The sequence below is a fragment of the Littorina saxatilis genome, linkage group LG7 (genome assembly GCF_037325665.1).
Source record: "Littorina saxatilis isolate snail1 linkage group LG7, US_GU_Lsax_2.0, whole genome shotgun sequence".
In the NCBI taxonomy this organism is placed as follows: domain Eukaryota; kingdom Metazoa; phylum Mollusca; class Gastropoda; order Littorinimorpha; family Littorinidae; genus Littorina; species Littorina saxatilis.
The window spans coordinates 36,085,163-36,104,767 of record NC_090251.1 but is presented as its reverse complement, the minus strand read 5'-3'; the positions used below and the strand labels follow the sequence as shown (position 1 = coordinate 36,104,767).

The window sequence follows — 19,605 nt, the reverse complement described above, 5'->3', positions numbered from 1 at the left end:
TTTGGAGAGTTAGAGATGCAGTGATTGGCTCCTTTGATATGTGTCCCCAGCTTCGATTGGATAATACCTGCCGGCTCTCACCATCTTTGCATTGTGTTAGAAATTTCTTCCGTCAAAATTGTCAAATTGTAAGGAATTCCAGTTTTCCAGGTCCGTTTTACTAAGCAGTAGTGATTCTTTTCAGCACACTAGCTATTGCACTTTTGTGATATGTGTATTTTACGTTCCGAAAACTTCGGAGAAGAACTAATCTTGTTGAAAACTTCTGTCTTATTTCCACAAGTTTTATGTCATGCTTTTCTTACACGGGCAGTTGTTTGTAAACAAAGACTGGTGGTTTCTATTTTAAGACAAAGAGTATCTCTTCAAGTGCAAGTTCAATAATAAACAAGGTTTTAATGTGCGGATTACTCTTTGCTGATCTTTGCATCCTTCATAACCTTCTGTTGGGTGAATATCACTGAATACACAATGCAACATTGCAAATTGTATAATACATTGTCACCTCTTCACAAGAATCACAGGCACTTGGAATTTTCAAAAATATAAAAGCATACAGCTTTCCAGAGACCATCTTTACAAATGACAGAATATTATTGTTTGAGCTCCAGGATTTGTTATTTCAATGATTGTAGAATCATTCATGCCTTTTCAGTCACAGTCGTGACAGTGCTAACTTTAACTTGTTTAACGTTAAGACATCCCCCCTATAGACCCTATCGGTATTCCAAGCTCTCGTAAGCTCTCGCAAACTTCAGAGCATAGTAAAGCATGTGGTACAGCGATCTCGCGCGAGCTGCGAAAGCCGAGGTTCGAAGTTCTCCCGACGTTCAAAGCGTAACAAAGAACGTGTCTCGCGAGAGTTGCTCAGATACCGAAAAGGTCTATTAAAGGCGAACATCGGCAGGAATTTTTCTTTTGGAGAGACCTAAACTTGAACCGGTTGTATCAGGGCTTGGTCGATTGATACATAAACATTTCGCTGGTACCAGACACACACCGTCCTGAGAAAGGGGGAGCTAACAACCGTCCTGAGAAAGAGAAAGGGGAGATTACTATGTCTCTCCCTTCCTTTTTCTCTCTCTGTTGGCAGCGTGTAATGCAGCTGGTTAGAAATTAGAGTATTATTTTGTAAAGTGTGTACCAAAAGTTTGTCATGAGCTGCTTTCGGGGCTGTTTAGGGTGTGGGTTGGTTTGATATTTCCTCCTTGCAGATCAAATCTGTATTCATTTTTGATGTTGTGTCTTATTTTGTGAAAAGAAACATTCTTGTCATTTATTTATGTATAACTAATAACCGTCTCAGTTTAGCATTGGGAAAAATGTGTCGTAAGGAACAAACTGTCCATATAAGTACAGTAACCATGAACATAGTCAACATTTTACAGAAACATACAGGAAGTGCCTCCACATTTTCAAGTAAGCAGCACTTTGCTCGGACGAAAAGTAAAAAGAAAGGGGGAAAGCCAGTGTCAAGACGCACCATTCTTATTCAATTAGCTGCCACGGCCCAGTTTCGGTGGGCCACAACAGATTGTTTAGGTATCATCTGTCCGAGTCTCTGATAACGCAGGGGGCAAGAAGTGGAGGTCTCTCCAGGAGAAAAATTCCTACCGATGTTCGCCTTTAGGAATAGGACCTTGTTTTCTTAGATTTTCTGTTCATAACCTCTGTAAATGTACCTCCATTTTAAGACTACCTCTCTTTTAAGACCTGACTTTCTCAGATTGTGTTAGGTCCCATTTTAACCAGCCTTACTTAAAACTCCTCTCGCTGAACTTATAACGTCTAAAAGGATCGAGTTCATTATTGGGAGGAAGAAGAAGAAAAAGAGGTATAAAAACGGGGTTCAATTGTACTTTCGGCACACAAATGAACGTAGTGTTTTGGGGGGGTCTTTCTTGCAATGCACAGTACATTTTTACTGGTCAATCAATATTAATCATGTTTGTACCTGGCTTTACTCTTTTTTACATTTAGTCAAGTTTTGACTAAATGTTTTAACATAGAGGGGGAATCGAGACGAGGGTCGTGGTGTGTGTGTGTGTGAGTGTGTGTGTGTGTGTCTGTGTGTGTGTCTGTGTGTGTGTGTGTGTAGAGCGATTCAGACCAAACTACTGGACCGATCTTTATGAAATTTGACATGAGAGTTCCTGGGTATGATATCCCCGGACGTTTTTTTCTTTTTTTCGATAAATACTTTTGATGACGTCATATCCGGCTTTTTGTAAAAGTTGAGGCGGCACTGTCACACCCTCATTTTTCAATCAAATAGATTGAAATTTTGGCCAAGCAATCTTCGACGAAGGCCGGACTTCGGTATTGCATTTCAGCTTGGTGGCTTAAAAATTAGTTAATGACTTTGGTCATTAAAAATCTGAAAATTGTAAAAAAAAAAAAAATTTTTATAAAACGATCCAAATTTACGTTCATCTTATTCTTCATCATTTTCTGATTCCAAAAACATATAAATATGTTATATTTGGATTAAAAACAAGCTCTGAAAATTAAAGACACAGTAAGCCTCCCGTAAACCATCACAGAGCTCCCCAAGCGTCTACATACAGTACAAGCATACTTCCATTTAAACGCTCACCGAACGGGAACATCCTGGCTGCTTTCTGTCGAGCGTGAGAAATTTTCAAAGAATTTATTTTCGTGGACTTGGCCCTTTACAACAATGGCGCCTCGTTTTGGTGCTTGACGGCTGTTATGAATATCCCGGAAATCACGCCCGGACAGTAAGCCTCCCGTAAACCATCACAGATACTGTCAGGCTTTTACACACAGTACAAACACCCTTCCATTTGAACGCTCACCAAACGGGAACATCCTAGGTGCCCTACGTAAAGAGCGAGCAATTTTTAAAGAATTAATTTTGCAGATTGTCTCAAACACTTTTTGGACCCATCCTGAACTCAGGTCAAAAATGAGTTACTTCCCTTAAACTGGCGATAGCCGTGGATCGATGATTATCAGAATGTTTTTGGACCGTGGTGCGTTTTTGCGCTAGACCTAACTTTTAAAATCTAAATAATAAATTGACAGCTTGTTACACAAACATTCTTTAATCATAAAAGAATTCTTTTTTCATCAAGACAAGATCAGTGCAATTCGAAGTTGTGAAAGTTTGAAAAAAGAAAAGCCCGGAAGCAGGGTCACGCAAGGGTCGTAGCAGACGACGGTTTATGCGGCACATCGCCGTTCCTCTCAACAGTGAAAAGCCATCGCTAGAGTTCTTGTGAACCACAGCCGTTTGTTTCGTGCATAAAAACGTGCTATTGTAGATAAGCTCACATCGAGTCGCATTCAAATGACTAACTGACGACTACATTGTGAAAAAGGGAAACTGGATCACACGGGTTCACGATGGCTCAGGGGTAAGATAAACCACGCAAAAATAAATTCTTTGAAAATTGTTCGCTCTTTACGGAGGGCACCTAGGATGTTCTCAATCGGTGAGTGTTTAAATGAAAGGGTGTTTGTACTGTGTGTAAAAGCCTGACAGTATCTGTGATGGTTTACGGGAGGCTTACTGTGCCTTTAAGAATATAAAAATTATGATCAAAATTAAATTTTCCAAATCAATTTAAAAACACTTTCATCTTATTCCTTGTCGGTTCCTGATTCCAAAAACATATAGATATGATATGTTTGGATTAAAAACACGCTCAGAAAGTTAAAACGAAGAGAGGTACAGAAAAGCGTGCTATCCTCAGCGCAACTACTACCCCGCTCTTGGATTGGATTGGATTGGATTGGATAAGATTTACAGTCCAGTGAGGTTACCTTCATGGAAATTCGAGCTGCTTTCTCCCCGGGGAAAGCGAGCTGCCATACATACGGCGCTACCCATATTTTTTTTTTTCCTGCATGCGTGTATTCATGTTTCCTGAGACTTAATGCCGTGTGAGATGGAATTTTTTTACTTTATTCCAAGTCCCACGGGTATTTGATGGACATTTTTATCTATGCCTATACAATTTTGCCAGGAAAGACCCTTTTGTCAATCGTGGGATCTTTAACGTGCACACCTTCTTGTCAATTTCACTGCCTTTGCCATGAGCGGTGGACTGACGATGCTACGAGTATACGGTCTTGCTGAAAAATTGCATTGCGTTCAGTTTCATTCTGTGAGTTCGACAGCTTGACTAAATGTTATATTTTCGCCTTACGCGACTTGTTTTAGGTTGCAATGTCTGTTCACTTCGTGTTGCAGGTGATGAGATTGAGAGGTGGTCGAGTGATGTTCAACGAGCCAAAATGAAGGGAAAAGGGAAGGCAGCACAGCAACCACAGGAAAAGGACTGCCCCTTACAGTTTCCAGACCTGACCATAGTCAACCATGAGGAGGAGTGCAAACGCTACACTGCTGGTGTGTACACCTACAAATCTGACTGGGTGAAAATTAGTTGTAAATTATGTAAGGCCAAAAAAAAAAATAGTCTGTTTACGGTAACCCGACCGACCCTATTTTTTTCGCGCGACCCTAGACTTTTTTTTGGCATTTGGGGGAAGGAAAAAAAAACCAAAATAACGTAAAAATATGGTTTTTTGGAGAAAAAAAAAAAATCCCGACCTACCGACCCTATTTTTTTGGCCTATGTTACCGTAATCAGACCTTTTTTTTTTGTGCCTAATTGTGTGTGGGTGTGTGTGCGTGCGCCTCTCAGAGTCAGACGTTTAGCAGCTCTGGAGTAAGACTGCAGTAAGACTGCAACACATTAAAAACTGTTCTTTCTGAAATAGAATTTGCATAAGATACTTCAGACATGTAAAGATTTACATGAATCATTGACAAGAATTCATCCTTCAACTTCAAGTTCAGCTTTGATTTTTTGAATGAGCACCATTCATGCTTTCAGCAGTATGCATACATTTACAGCACTTGTAGTGGTAGGTGTAAAAGCATGCACTGTTTTTTTTTTTTAGGTCTGTAAATGCAGTGGTCTTCTTTGTTTAGTTCCTCTTTTTATATAATTATTTTTGTTTTTTGATCAGCAGGCTATGTAATATAAGTTACCGTCCTGATCATAACATAATTGCATAACTCATAAGTTAGGCAGTTTTGCAGGAGAGATCGAGTCCATTCTGTCGCTTTCAATCACATAGCATCTAAAAAGGGCAAGCAGGAGATATAAAAACAGCCTAATTCAGTAATTGGTCTGTCTTCGGGTAGTTGCCCATCTGAAAAAGTGAGATAGGCATTTTTCTTGCCAATCTCATCCAAAACCAAAGTCAGAGTTCCAACTACGATTTGCTCTGTTGCGAACAGTCTGAAGGTTTATTTCTGTTTCTTCAAGTTCAAGTATCATTCGGTGGTCAAGTGATACTGATAGTCATTTGTTTGAAGTGTGTGTTTTAATACAAGCCTTAACAAGATTTTACTAGGAGATTGCTGTCATAACTTTTTTGACTCATGCCAAATTGCTATGATGACTTCAAGTCTATTATTTAACATCAGTTAAACACAGATTACCTGATTTTTTTTGGGTATACATCCTGCCCATAATTCAAGACACAACGCTTACAAATGTTTTAGTGCTTGGCCGCCCAACGACAGAGTCAATCAGCATTGAGGAGCTGGACCCACTTCAGACGGATTTGGAGTTGTTGCTTGCATCGGTTGGTCGCCGTTTGAAGTTATTGGAATCTGAAATTCAGATCCTACAGAACTGGCAGGACAAGAAAGACATCAAGACGCCACTGATAAAAGGCAAAGTGGTCAGTATATTTTTCTTTCCTTATAAGTTATAAGATTGAAAAGGAAAATGTTAGTGGTAGCGTTGTAACAACTTACACAGTTACAGGGAGTTGAGGTATCTAAAGTGTGCTAACATTTTGGAGGAACTCTACATTTCCACTTCCAGCAAGTCAACTTCACTAGGACAATGTGTTATTGTACGTCTAAAATATCCGAATAAAACCATTCTACATGATTTATGACTTCATTTGGAATCACTTAGTGATAGAAAAAGCACAAACATAAATACTAACAACTGATGACATTTGTTCGAGATAAAAAAATAATGGTGACTTTGACAGTGATTTCAGCTAAAAGTTTGATTTTATTTTTGACAATGATTTCGACAAAAAGTTGAATAAGTAATGAATTCTGCCTGTAGATCTTGATAATGGTGACGTGTAAAAGTAGGCTTTGTTTCCCAGGAAAATAAAAGTTCCTGAAATTAAAAAAATGCATGGAACTTACGGCAGAGACCCATGTTTAACACATATCTTTTATTATTACCAGGAAAATTAAAATAAATAATATTCTTTCAACTATCTTCTGGCATTCTATTTCTTCATTTTGTGATTCTATGTTATGGCCAGACACTTACTTAATACCATTTACTTGCTACTATGCAGCACACATTTCCCCCCCATTCTCTTTAATAATAAGAGATTAAGATTCTTGGATTTTGTGATTGTACTTTATAGCCAAATGCTATAAACGATTAACTTGCTATTTTTCAGCAAGTAGAACCACCTTCATCAAACTCGGCAAAGCGTGGAAAGTTTGCTGCGTCCACTCCAGATGACAGACCGACCAAAAAGTTCAAGGACAGCAGTGGGAAATCAGCAGCACCTCCGGCCACAGTTTCCTCCCCTGTTGCTCGTGCAAAGACTAAAATTCCTCAGGTGGGCTTCTTAAAATTTGAAAGGTGTTTTTTTGTTCACCTGTTTGTATATATATCTATATATATATACGACTTGTGTTTGTGTGTCTGTCTGTCTGTCTGTCTGTCTGTGTATGTGTGTATTCGCCATGCACGGCCAAAGTTCTCGATGGATCTGCTTCAAATTTGGTGTCCATATTCAGATACACCCCGGACAAAATCTGGTCGATGAGATATTTCAATACGTGCTCTCAGAAGTAACAGAGACAAAGAAGGGAGGTATCCCATGACCTCCCTTCTTTGTCTCTGTTACTTTAGTATGGGTATATATGTTGTATTTTTATAGCTCAATAAATACATCATGGACTCCAAAAAATATATGATAGTGCAGATTCCGATTTGGGCAAAGAACTACTTTCCTCCCGACCTTTGACCTTGCGCCAAACAAATAGATTGTAATACACTCTTAATTGCTTTGCTGCTAAAGAGTTCTATCCGCAGTTTTATTAACCCGTGCATAACACTAGTTTGAACAGTCGAACACTATCACAATGCCCATGGCTACAAACCAAAACAAAAAAACGAGTACCCTCCCTTGCATCGAAGCAGACGACTGTTTGTGAGAGTCTGTCACAGAGGTCTGTCAGCAGTGTCGGTGTGGGAACTGACAGAAGCTAGGGAGCACAGATAATAGAAGCCCTGTAACATAGACTAATCACACAATCAATACACATTTGGCTCATGTTTTAAATGACAGTTTCGAGTTTGTTAGTCAAACTCAAAGCAACAACACTGGTCTGGTGTCATGCGTAGCGGGACCGAGAAGCGTCCTTACTGCATGGTTTGGGGTGGCTTCGCTTCGTATCAAACATCGGCTGTTTCACGTATTTTGCGAGCAAGTCTACTCTTTTGCCTGGCTCTGCAGTAAGTCCACATTGGCGATGAAGGCATCCAAGAACTTAACATGTGTGCATTTTTCCGTAATACAGTCATATTCCTTCAAAATGCAATCAATCGGCGGTGACAGACTTGGTGTCAGCAATTCGCGACTTCACCAACTTGGTCCCGTTTTCCTCACACCCATACCAGTTTAGGTTCATCCATGCAAACACACTCGCAAAACAGTTTATCACGTAGATACATTTCAAATAGGGAGCAAATGGTTAAATCTAAACCTACATATTTCTTCCCTAAAATTTGCTTCTCTGTCAATAAGCCTGATTGTATAATAATACGTTCGAGAAAAACAACGTGGAATCGATTCTGAATCGAGTAAGCCAAATGGGTGCCAACCCGGTTTCGCCCGTTCTGCCGACCTGAAACGCAAAACAAAAGAATTGTGCGCTTCAACTAAATTGATTTCTATACGACTTCATTACTTTCTTGCAACTTATGAACCTTTACTTAAAGCTTTTAAATGGTCTGAAAGTAGTGTTACCGCGTACTTATCGATGCACTCATTCGTTTTATTTTTTTCAGTGACGGTCACTTAGTTTAAGGTTGCAAAAGGGCCAAGTCTCGCTGGCACCACTGTTTCACTCTCCACAGATCGCAACAGTGCCGCTAGTAGTCTACACTTTGTGTTTGATGGTAGAATGGGATATACAGATTACAACACTCGTGGTTTTTTATATGGCTTGTATTTCAGTCAAGACCCAGCGGGAATATCAATCGAGAGCCACTCGCCAGAGGCTCGTGTCTCCCGATGATATTCATCCGCTGGGTCTTGACTGAAATACAAGCCATATAAAAAACCACTCGTGTTGTAACCTATACATATATGTGTGTGTGTGTGTGTCCTCACTCACTCTCTCTGTCTGTCTGTCTGTCTGTCTGTCTGTCTCTCTCTCTCTCTCTCTCTCTCTCTCTCTCTCTCTCTCTCTCTCTCTCTCTCTCTCTCTCTCAATCAATCTCTCTCTCAAACTTTACTGATCCAGTTTAATATGTTTATGTCTTACAGACCTGGGAACCCATACGATTTTGCCGTATTTTGTACGCATGATTGTGTAGGATACGATCAGTACAGCAGTTAAAAGAAAATACGACAAGAAAAATTCTAAAGTGTTAAGTGAACCTGTTGATTCCCCTTTATTTGCTGATTGTCTTACCTTGACTTTTTCAGGTCAAAGGCCATGATGGAGATTCGGTTCACTCGCCAGCAGAACTGCCAAGAGTGGTGAAGAACGAGTGTGTTGATAGGTTCTGGCAGGCCATGGAAGCCTACTCTCGACCAGTCACGGAGGAGGACATAAAATATCTTGAGGAACAGATTCGAAAGTTGGAAGATGAAGAGTCTTTGTACTTAAAGATTCCTCCATTGGGACGTCATTACCGAGAAGTGTGGGCAGAAGAAGATCTGCTGGAAGAAATGACAGATGGTATGCAGGAGATGGTTAAGTTAATTTGCTCCCCCGAAATCGGCGTATGCTGCCTGAATGGCGGGGTAAAAACGGTCATACACGTAAAAATCCACTCGTGCTAAAAAACATGAGTGAACGTGGGAGCCTAAGCCCATGAACAAAGAAGAAGAAGTTAATTTGCATGCATATTTGTCTCAAAATTATGCTATACTGCCTCAACTCTGTTGTACAAATTGAGGGAACTTATACTCAAGAAATAAAAATCCGAACCGGTCAAGAAAATGTTTACAGTCTTCTAAAATTTGCTAAAATTTAATTGAAACCTGCCCTTTTGTTAGAATTCACAAAAGGACTTTGAGTGTTGCTCTAGAAACATTTTGCACAGACATTACAATTCCACCATGCCAGACATGTGGAAAGATTATGCTTATTAAGGAAAGGGGGTTGTTTTCAAAGTCCTATGAAATTCGGCACAAAATATGCTAGGGCATAAAAGGTGTGATGCATGTGCTACAACAGGAACCTGACCATGAACTGTGACAACCTTTTTGCGTTAAAAGCTTACACGCTTAACAAATAATTAACTGTGGCCACATGCCTTTTCGATGAAACAGGAATTCCTGATTTGAAGGCTTGTTTCCTGACAGATTTCTTGTATTTTGACAAATTCAAAAAGGGAAAATTTTTTGAGAAAATGGGAAAATATAAGTATCATAACAACATCAAATTTAAATGTTGCTGAGTTTGATCATTCTGAACTTCCATCCCTGAAGGAAGGTAAAACTCATGTTCTGACTGGTATGTTTTGTGTTCAGGAAACAAAGTGAATGACAAACGGCGACATACCAACCACTCCAATCACACCAACTCCACTGCCACCACCAACGGCACTAATGGTACCACTGATGCATCTTCTTTGCTTAAGAAAGCAGAAAACAGGTATGTTGTTTAGTTACAGTTTCTTGTGAAGTGTTTTAATTTATTTATGCCAAATGAAGGAGTCTTGAACTTGAAGGGAAGGGGTCTTAAAACGGGGTTAAATTTACAGGCATAATAAACTGAAAAAGCAAGGTCTTTGGGGGGGGGGGGGGGTGTCTGAATCAAGGGTTCTTATGAGAGTTCCACCGTACCTTGGTTAAACACACTTATCACCCGAATATGGTTCTTCATCATGATGGTGAATCCTAAGGCAAAAAAAAAAAAATAGGTCTGTTTACGGTAACCCGACCGACCCTATTTTTTTTGCGCAACCCTAGACTTTTTTTTGGCATTTGGGGGGACAAAAAAAAGAAAAAAATCCCGACCTACCGACCCTATTTTTTTGGCCTATGTTACCGTAAACAGACTTTTTTTTTTTTTTGCCTAATAAAACCAAGGTCGGCATTGTTTGAGGACACAACTCTGTTTTGTAGAGTCTCCATTTATAACTTTTCCACTTTAACATTGGGAGTGGGTTTCAATTTCTTATTTCAACAGTATTCTAAGATTTGTCTGCTGTGTGATCCTATTGTTTCAACCAAAGAGTTGACAAACAGATTTTTTTGAGTATTTTGGAAGGTTGCTTGTTAGTGCTTTTCATTTTAGTTGATTCAGTTATGTGGGTTATCACTAATGTTAACTTGAACAATGTTTTATTTACCCTTTAAAGAAAATTATCTTGAAGTTCCATCTCAATCACAATTTTCAAATCTTCATTGCAATAACAAACAAATAAAAACAAGCTAATAAAACAAATAATGTCTTTATGAAATGAGAGATGAGTTACAATTTGTTGATTTTTGTCCAGCATGGAGGACTCCCCATATGGACCTCTCACCCAGCGCATTGTGTCGGCACTGTTGGAAGAAAACATTATGACACCAATGGATGACATTATCACCGACTTTGGTGGTAAGGAAATGTGATCTTTTTGCTTTTCTTGGATGACAATCTGTCTTTCTGCTCTGTCTCTGTGACTGAAATGTCCTCTTGTGCTTGGTCCTTCAAGAAGGCAGTAAGTATGTGTGTGTGTGCAGACCTGTGCACATCTACGGTTTCTCCGTAATTTCTCCGATTTTTATATGCAGAGTACGGTGCTACGGATTTTTAATTAAAATTCTGAAATTCCAATGTTTTACTAAAAAAAACCCAACTGTTTTAAGATGTTTTGACCAATTAGTTGGCCGTTGCGCTGAAAAGACGTTTTCCGATTTACTGGAAGCGTGCGTGTTCTCAGCATTGAGTCTTTGTTCTTAGACCTAGTTCGTCCAGCGTCTGCGTGGCAACTTGTGATTGAAGTGAAACATGGAAAAGAAAAAAAGAGTGCGAGATTCAGATAGTGAAGAGGAGACACCAGCTCTGTCACCAAAGAAGAAGAAAACGGCACAACAGTGCTGGAAGTCCAGTTATTCTCAAGACAACCTGGAGATCGTAAAATCCAGCAACGGAGACCAATACGCTTTTTGTAAGACGCGTGAATCACACCAGCGTGGCCCATGGTGGTGCCAATGATGTTTTCCACCATGTGTCTGGTTCGAAGCTTTGTGAGCAGAATTGTGTCTTGAACTAACAGATGTACCAGGACTGACAGCAAAGGGCGAACAGTCACCACATGTCCAGAAGGCCCTCGCCATGGAGATGATTCAGGATCGCTACCCACATTGCACCTGGACTCACGTCTACACAGACGGCTTCTCAGAGAACGCCGTAAGGAATGGAGGCAGTGGCGTCTACATCCGTCGCCCAAACGGGACCACCACCTCCCTCTCCGTCCCAGCTGGTGACCTGAGCTCGAACTACAGGGCCGAGCTCCACGCCCTCATCACTGCAGCAGAGCACGCAGCAGGGGAAGACCGCAGTCGGCAAAACATCGTCCTCCTCACTGACTCCCTGTCCGCCCTCCAGTCCCTTCTGTCTGGCCCCACTGACCTCCCCACCAGGCAACTCGACAACTGCCTCAGCACCCTGTCTCAACACAACAAGGTGGTGCTCCAGTGGATACCGGCTCATGTCGGCATTGCCGGGAATGAAGAAGCGGACAGGCTGGCAAAAGGAGGTGCGAGACTTCCCCAACCACACAACTCCACCTCGTACAAAGAAGCCAAGACTCTTCTACAACGGAAGAAGAAAGAAAACTGGAAAAAGAGAAACGGAGACTACAACCCACAGGAAGACCCCATCAACAAACTAGACCGGAGAAGCCAAACCACCATTTTCCGTCTAAGGACAGGGCACTGTGGACTGAAGAAACACCTCAAGAGACTGGGCCTTGCGGATGACGCACACTGTGAATGTGGCTCGGAAGAGCAAACTCCGGAGCACATTCTCCAGAACTGCCCCCATCTAGAGACAATACGCCAGAAGTTCTGGCAAGAAGAGACCAGTGTTGGAGCCAAACTCTGGGGTCCTGCCGACGAACTGCGCAAGACTGCGGACTTCCTGGCAGCCACTGGTCTGAGGATCTAGCACGGCCACCAACATCGAACGCAGAAGAAGAAGAAGAAGTGTCTTGAACTGTCGTTACAGCTTACTACTGAAACATTTTTAAAAACTACTGAAATTTAGTTTGTTTACTACTGATGAGCGTTTTGAGTGTGCACAGGTCTGTGTTTGTGTGGGGAGGGGGGGGGGGTTATAGTGGTGAGGAGGAAAGCTGCCTTTGTGTTAGTGTTAAAATAAATACAATGGAACCCCCCTTTGAAGGCTTCTAAAAATCAGGTCTTAAAAAGGAGGGAGCCTTGAAACGAGTTTATGAACAGAAAATCTCAGAAAACAGGGTCTTTAAAAGGGGGTTCCATGGTATGCCTTTACTCATTTTAGTGTGACTGTTTGCAGAGAATGTAGAAGAAGCCTCTGCTATTTCACCACGAATGCTGGCCAAACAGCTCAACATTGGGAACCCTGCTGCTCTGGAGAGAAGGATACAGCGTGAATTAGAAGAACAAGGTATCGTTAGAGTCATTTTGCTGACTTTTTGTTTACTTCTCTCTGTGATGGTGGGTTTTTTGTCCAAAGTTCTACCATGTTTTCTGGGCTATAAGACGCTTCCTTGTAAAAGGCGCAACCTTCACTTTAAAGGTAAAATTTAGACAAATCCACATAATACATGTACTATAATAGGTGCTTCTGGTGTATTGGGCACAAGCCAAAGGAACCACAGAGTGGAAATACTTTTGTTCTTGGGTGTACGGTCAGATCAAAGCAACTGTACTTAACAACTGCATGTCCTTGTAATTAAGGGCAGGTGGGCCAGTGCAAAATTGACCAAATCGTTCAAAACACTGTTTTGGGTATTTTAGCAGATTATGTTTCCATAACATACCTATCATCCATGTGTGTCGGTGTTTTTGTCAAAAGTGTCCTATTTATCTGTCAATAAAGACAAAATGTGAACATGTGTGGCATTGATTGTCTTCTGTAGTCGATATTCCCCCGCCAAAAATTGTCTCATTTCAAAGGCTAGTTACGGCTTTGTCCTCAGCAAAACAGTGCATTCACGACATACGAAACTGCGCAGCAGCTCTTGACCTATAACATGACATCAGTGTTTTGATGAATGTTCCATTCACTCAGCCACTTGTCCGTTGCAAAGGCAGCAATCGTAATCGAACGGAAATATCCTTATTTGGAAGGTACTCGACATCCATTGGTTCGTTTCATAAACCGAAATCGGGAACCAGTTTACTTTGCGAGTGCGCATGCTCAGCTTACGAATTTTGCATACGGAAACTACCGAAGAGACTCTCGGCCATGACGGGAACACCCGAAGTTCACTCGGTTTTACATCATCCTGGTTACACATCAAACGATCGGTGATAACCGAAAGCGAATTTTTCCTTGAGAAACAACCTTTGATACGATAACAATGGCTCGAAATAAGAAAGAGGACAATGTCTTTATTAGTTCGGTTAGCAACAACAAGTAGTTCCGCTGGTACTAGGCCAAAGTTTGGATTCTGTCGGTGTTTCCGATACAGAGGAAAGCTTTGATCTCCACGCAGATCCACAGGTCGCCATTTCCGAACACGCCATGCAGCACACTTTTTACGTCTCGGCACTGGCTTGCTTTGCGCTGAATTTGAGTCAGTTTCTGTGCAGTATCTCCTCGACAAGCAAGTTGAGCATTTGCTACGCAAAAAAAACAAAAACAGGAGAAAGTATCCAACATCAGTCAGATTATCGGTAATGTTTGCTGGGCCTGCCATTTCCCGAACGAAACTGGATCAGCAACTGTTTGTATCAATCTGCACTTTCGTAAATTCCGTCACTGTCTTGACGAACTGTGTCATTTTCTTCACCGCGATACACAGTTCATTGCGAAGAGCTTCCTCAGTAAATCGTTCAGATTCCACGTACGATTTGTTGTCAAAAAACAATCAAACGAAAGTTTCAAACTCATCATCCTCCATCTTGCTTGTCGAAGCACCAAAGTACTGTATCGATGTAAAAACAAAAGCAGAAAACTTCGAGGAAACCAACAAATCGACGAGATAACAGAAGGAAATAAGTCTCGTTCTGGCTCAAGTAAGTTACCGTTAAAAATACCGTTATTCTCGCATGCAAATACAAACGAGAATCGGGTCATTGATGCACGTTTAGCGCTGGGGCAGTATCCCCATGCTGGTTGACAGAGGGAAAGAAGGGATGGACGCATAAATTCTCTGCTGGCGTGCTAAAGGCTAAGTAGTTTGCAATTCAAATAAACTAAGCTGTTCATTCATAACACAGTTTTGTCCTTGTGTGTCTGTTTCAATAGTGTTTCTGTGGTGTTCAATCTTCAATGTCGTTTTTCTCAGTTCAGCCATTTTGCCTACGGTTACGTCTTGGGTTACGCGATTTCTCTGGCTGTAATTTAGCTACAGCAATATTTTCTTTTGTAGTTTGTGCAGAATACAACATTCTGGGGGATTACGAAGGGATTTTGCTGAAATTTTATTATAGTCATATCCAGATTATTTCAAAAAATAATTTCGCAAGCGTTACCCTAAAGTTTGACAGTTGTAACAAAGAAGTGTTCCTAACTCCAAATATAAATATAATAAACAAGATCTGCTTCGTAATCCCCTAGAGCATACCCAGAAGGATAAAATAAAACAATAATTAGAAGTGTGACAATCACATCTGATGAAAATCCGTGTATCTCCTGTACTCCACTTTTGTCTGTATTTTGACTGTTTTTGTCACGTAAAACAAAAACCAGCAACCGAAAATACAAAAAGTGACTATTCTTTGTCATCATTTGTTCATTTCTTTCATAAAATAACATTCAGACACAATAAAACATTCAAAATTAAAAAAAAGGTGGTGCACTGGCCCACCTCCCCTTAAAGAGACACTGGCCTTGTGACCCTGGGTCAATGACTGATATGGTCAATGACTGATATTTTCAGCTGAAACCAGCTGCCTGCCTTTGTTTGACTGAAATTCTGATCCCAGGTCAATGATGTCTGAAAGGGATGGGCCCAGGAAAATTTGCCATGGTTATGGTAGTACATGAAGTGCATGTATCACTACAGTTGGTTTATTTATTTTTTAATTTTTTTTAATTTTAATTTTTTTTTTTTTTCGTGTTTTTTTTGTTGGCAATGTGGGTACATGTGTATTCTTCTTCAGTCAGCCAATAGGGTGCAGGGGTCAAAGTTCAGGGAAAATAAAAGTTGCACCGAAAGTACAGGAGTTCACTTCTCATAGTAGACAGCTACTGAAATCAAAACAATTTATCTCCCCCGAAATCTGCGTATGCTGCTAGAATGGCGGGGTAAAAACCATCATAAACGTAAAAATCCACTTGTGCAAGAACATGAGTGAACGTGGGAGTTTCAGCCCATGAACAAAGAAGAAGAGAATAAAACAATTTATCAAACACTTTATGCTACAGGCATCTTGGAGCCTGAGGATGATGAGGTGGAGGATGACCCCAACGACGAGGTCCTGACGGAGCTGAAGCAGGCCCAGGCCAACCTCAAGCCCTTGATCCAGTGGAAGATCCGCCACCTCAAGGACCTGCTCAAGAATGCCAAGGACCAGCAAGCCCGGCAACAGCCCTGGAAAAAGTTTGAGGAGTGTGATGCAAAGGTATGTTGCTGTATTGAGTGGAACCCCCTTTTGAAGACCATACACTATCTAGGTTATTAAAGTGATAGAATCTTAAACAAGTCACGTGAAGCATAAGTAATACATTTAGTCAATCTATCGAACTCACAGAATGAAATTGAACGCACCGCATTTTTTCACTTAGACAATACTCAATAGCTTTGTCAATTACACACCCCGCGGCCGCAATGACACCTTCAAGTACAGAAAGTGAGTACAGCGCAGTAGCGTATAGCGCTGCACAGGAAAGTGCGCTTTTCTCAAACAAATGTTTGGTAGCGTGGAGAGTAGGAGATGAGTGCGGGGGAAGGAGGTTGTTAGGATGAGGGACAGTTGATCAAAGTGGAAAATATTACCTAAGGACCTGCTAAGGAAAGCAAAGGAAGACTGACACAGGCAGCTAGAAGGTTAAGTGTTCGGTTGCTTACTGAATGTGATACAGGTGACATGTCAGTTTATTAGATCAAGTAGAAGTTGAATCTAACTTTGCACATTACATTTGACCAGCAAAACAGACATCAGAATATTTAGACACAGAATTTGACTGACGTTGTTTTGTTCTGTCCTGACTCCTGTAACGTTGTGGTGTGTTATTTCTTGCCAGCTTCACGAGGAGTACCGCAAGCTGAACGTGGCGCGGCAGAAGAAGAAACCCAACCTGAAGAAGGAACGCGAATCGGTCAAGAAAGTGCTGAAGGAGTGGTGGTCAGTCTATCAGGCAGTGGACGACAGCTATGACCAGTGACCGCCACAGGCACTCAAAACTATGGAACTCTCTGTGTATTTAGAGAAATGCTGCTGCAATTGCTGGTGATGGCCGGCCAAAGCAGTGTGTGAATAAGAGCTATGACCAGTGAACTCCACAGGCACTCGAAACTATGGAACTCTCTGTGTATTCAGAGGAATGTTGCTGCAATTGCTGGTGATGGCCAAAGCTGTATGTGAAGAAACAGCTAGGACCAGTGAACTCCACAAGCACTCCAAACTATGACATTCTGTGTGTATTACAGGGATGTTATTGCAATCACTGGTGACTGCCAAAGCAGTGTGTGAATAAACAGCTTTGACCATAAAACTCCACAGGCATTCGAAACTATGGAACTCTCTGTGTATTAGGCCAAAAAAAAAAAAGGTCTGTTTACGGTAACATAGGCCCAAAAAATAGGGTCGGTAGGTCGGGATTTTTTTTTTTTTTTTTTTTTTTTTTTTTCCAAAAAACCATATTTTTACGTTATTTTGCCAAAAAAACAAGATTTTCTTTTCTTTTTTTTTCTTTTCCCAAATGCCAAAAAAAAGTCTAGGGTCGCGCGAAAAAACTAGGGTCGGTCGGGTTACCGTAAACAGACCTATTTTTTTTTTTGGCCTTACAGGTATGTTACAGCAATCACTAATGACATTCAAACAGCGTTTGCATAACAGCTATTACCAGTGAACTCCACAGGCATTCTGCAAGACAAAACTTGGCACTGAATACGTTTAGGGGTCTAAAAGCAAGCACCGGTGACTTTGTTGCAGCCGAATGTCAGTTTCACTCCTAAACCAGACAGCTCCCTGGAAATCAGGGCTGGTGTGCAAGAGAAAGAACCCAACCAGATGGGAACCAGCCGCAGAGTTGAATTTGTTGAAATCTAACAAATCTCCATTTCAACCAGTTTGACTCGACGGTTGATTCCCGCACGATTGGGCAGTTTCTCGTGCACAACAGCCCAGGTAAACAAGTGAAGGTTTGTACTTTGCTGTGCTGTGCTAAAACTCGAGGTTTACTTTACACTACCCGCTCAAGTTTTGCAATGTTGGGCTTGGTTGTAGCACAGTGGGTAGATAAGGATGGCATAGTGTCTGATGTGCACTTGGGGAAAATGACAACACTGTTCCTGAAATGCTCTGGCTGCTTGTAGAAGGAAAGAGTAGCAGGATGCTGTTTGCAGGGATTGTATTTGCAACCACTTACCCCTTGAGATTTGAGAGAGAAGAGTGATTCCCCCAGTGATGCTTATTGTGGTTAACTTGGTGCCCCCCTTGGCGATACAGTAATACCTCTAGATCGCGGTCCTTCGGGTAAGAGAAGAACTTCAAGTAAGGTACATTTTCTATAATTGCCCTGTGAATTGTTAAAGGCCCACTTCTTCCTGTGAAAATAGTTCAGCTCACCATCTCAGATCTGGCGAGGCTTTTACATGGGATAAGACCATCACTCCATTTGGTCACATGGCAAAAATGAACAGTCTGGTACTCTGTGCGCAGTGGTATTTTTTGTATTAATTCATTTTGTTAAAAAAAAAGCAACCAATGGCTTTATAAGAAATGTATTCATACAAAAAATCCCACTGTGCAAAGAGGGAACCTAGGCTGTTTATTTGTGCCATGTGACCAAGTGGAGGGATTGTCCAATGCCATCCACAAGACTGGCCAGATCTGAGATGTTTTCAAAGGAAGGAGTGTGCCTTTAACGTAACCAAAGTACTCTCGTCATGAGAGATGCTTCCGTTCTTGTGTAAAACATCTTGTAAACCACCACCAACCTGTCCAATCGTTTACATCCGGTAAGGGTATCCTTCCACTTTGACACATACCAAAAAACAACAGCCTAACTGACTCTTGTAGAGAGTAGAATTTTTTCAATAGATTGATTTTGCGGATTGACACTTGTGTCAGTTATGAAAGATATTCTCCAAAATGTCCCACTCTTTACAGAAACCAGCCAGGCTGTAGATTGTTCATGTAGGTCCAAGTATAAGGATGTGTTTTCTCTATGTAAAAGCCTGGAGAGAGCTGTGGTGGTTTGGTAAACACGGAAAGGATGGTATCTTTGAGGGAGACCTGCAGATCTATACCGTGTACTTGACTAATACTGAGGATGTCCTCTCAGAGCCGGTACCAGTGTGAATGATTCAAAGCGTTAGTGCGAGTGTCCGTAGAAGAAGGGTTGGACCACTGCACGCTAGCATTAGTCATCGAACAGAAATGTAAAAATGATGGTGAAATTAGACGCTTACATGGAAAGCGAATCTGCCTTTTGGTCTGTATCAGGCCTTGTGTTTGTCTGTTTCTCTGATATTTGTAAATAATGATCATCATTGAAGTAGTGCATTCTTCTCGTCAAAATCATCATTGTCATAATCATCTTTGAATGTGCGTGTATGCTGAAAATATGTTGTCTGTAGGAGAGTTAGATGACTGATTTGGATCTGATGAGTATATATATATTATATACGTGGCTTGAAAGCTTGTCATGTTTTACAACAGTTTTCCTGTTGGCATAACATCACTAAAGTGCAGTGTGAATTCGCCATCTTTTTTGTTTTGTCTTTGGTCACTCAATAAACATGTTAAAATATGCAAAGAGTGTTACATGTTCTGTGTCTCTAATTTAAGTATGCGTGCCTTTTTGTCAGGCAAATGAATGTCTCAGTTGTGTGTATCTACTCTGCAACCGGAAAAAAATCACAATGTTTGTGTGATTGGGAAGACAATTCTTACATCTGGAAGAATGATGTGTCCTAAATGTGAAGATACAGTGGTGGAGATAAGACGATATCAGAGAAATATAAAACA

General features: G+C 41.0%; 1 protein-coding gene across 2 annotated transcripts; it reads left to right on the top strand.

Annotated features, from left to right (window-relative positions):
• Window positions 1-50: 50 nt before the first annotated feature.
• On the top strand, window positions 51-19,393 carry LOC138971335 (transcriptional adapter 3-B-like). 2 transcript variants are annotated; one of them, XM_070344060.1, is made up of 10 exons: window positions 51-128; window positions 4,220-4,375; window positions 5,543-5,724; window positions 6,478-6,642; window positions 8,743-8,998; window positions 9,796-9,919; window positions 10,767-10,870; window positions 12,794-12,904; window positions 15,836-16,032; window positions 16,655-19,393. In XM_070344060.1, exons 2-10 carry the CDS (start codon window positions 4,264-4,266, stop codon window positions 16,793-16,795), a joined length of 1,392 nt encoding a protein of 463 aa, XP_070200161.1. In that variant the 5' UTR covers window positions 51-128; window positions 4,220-4,263; the 3' UTR covers window positions 16,796-19,393. The 2 variants fall into 2 exon arrangements, with proteins under 2 accessions (XP_070200161.1, XP_070200160.1); XM_070344059.1 differs by having other exon boundaries at window positions 69-150.
• The last annotated feature ends 212 nt before the right edge of the window (window positions 19,394-19,605 follow it).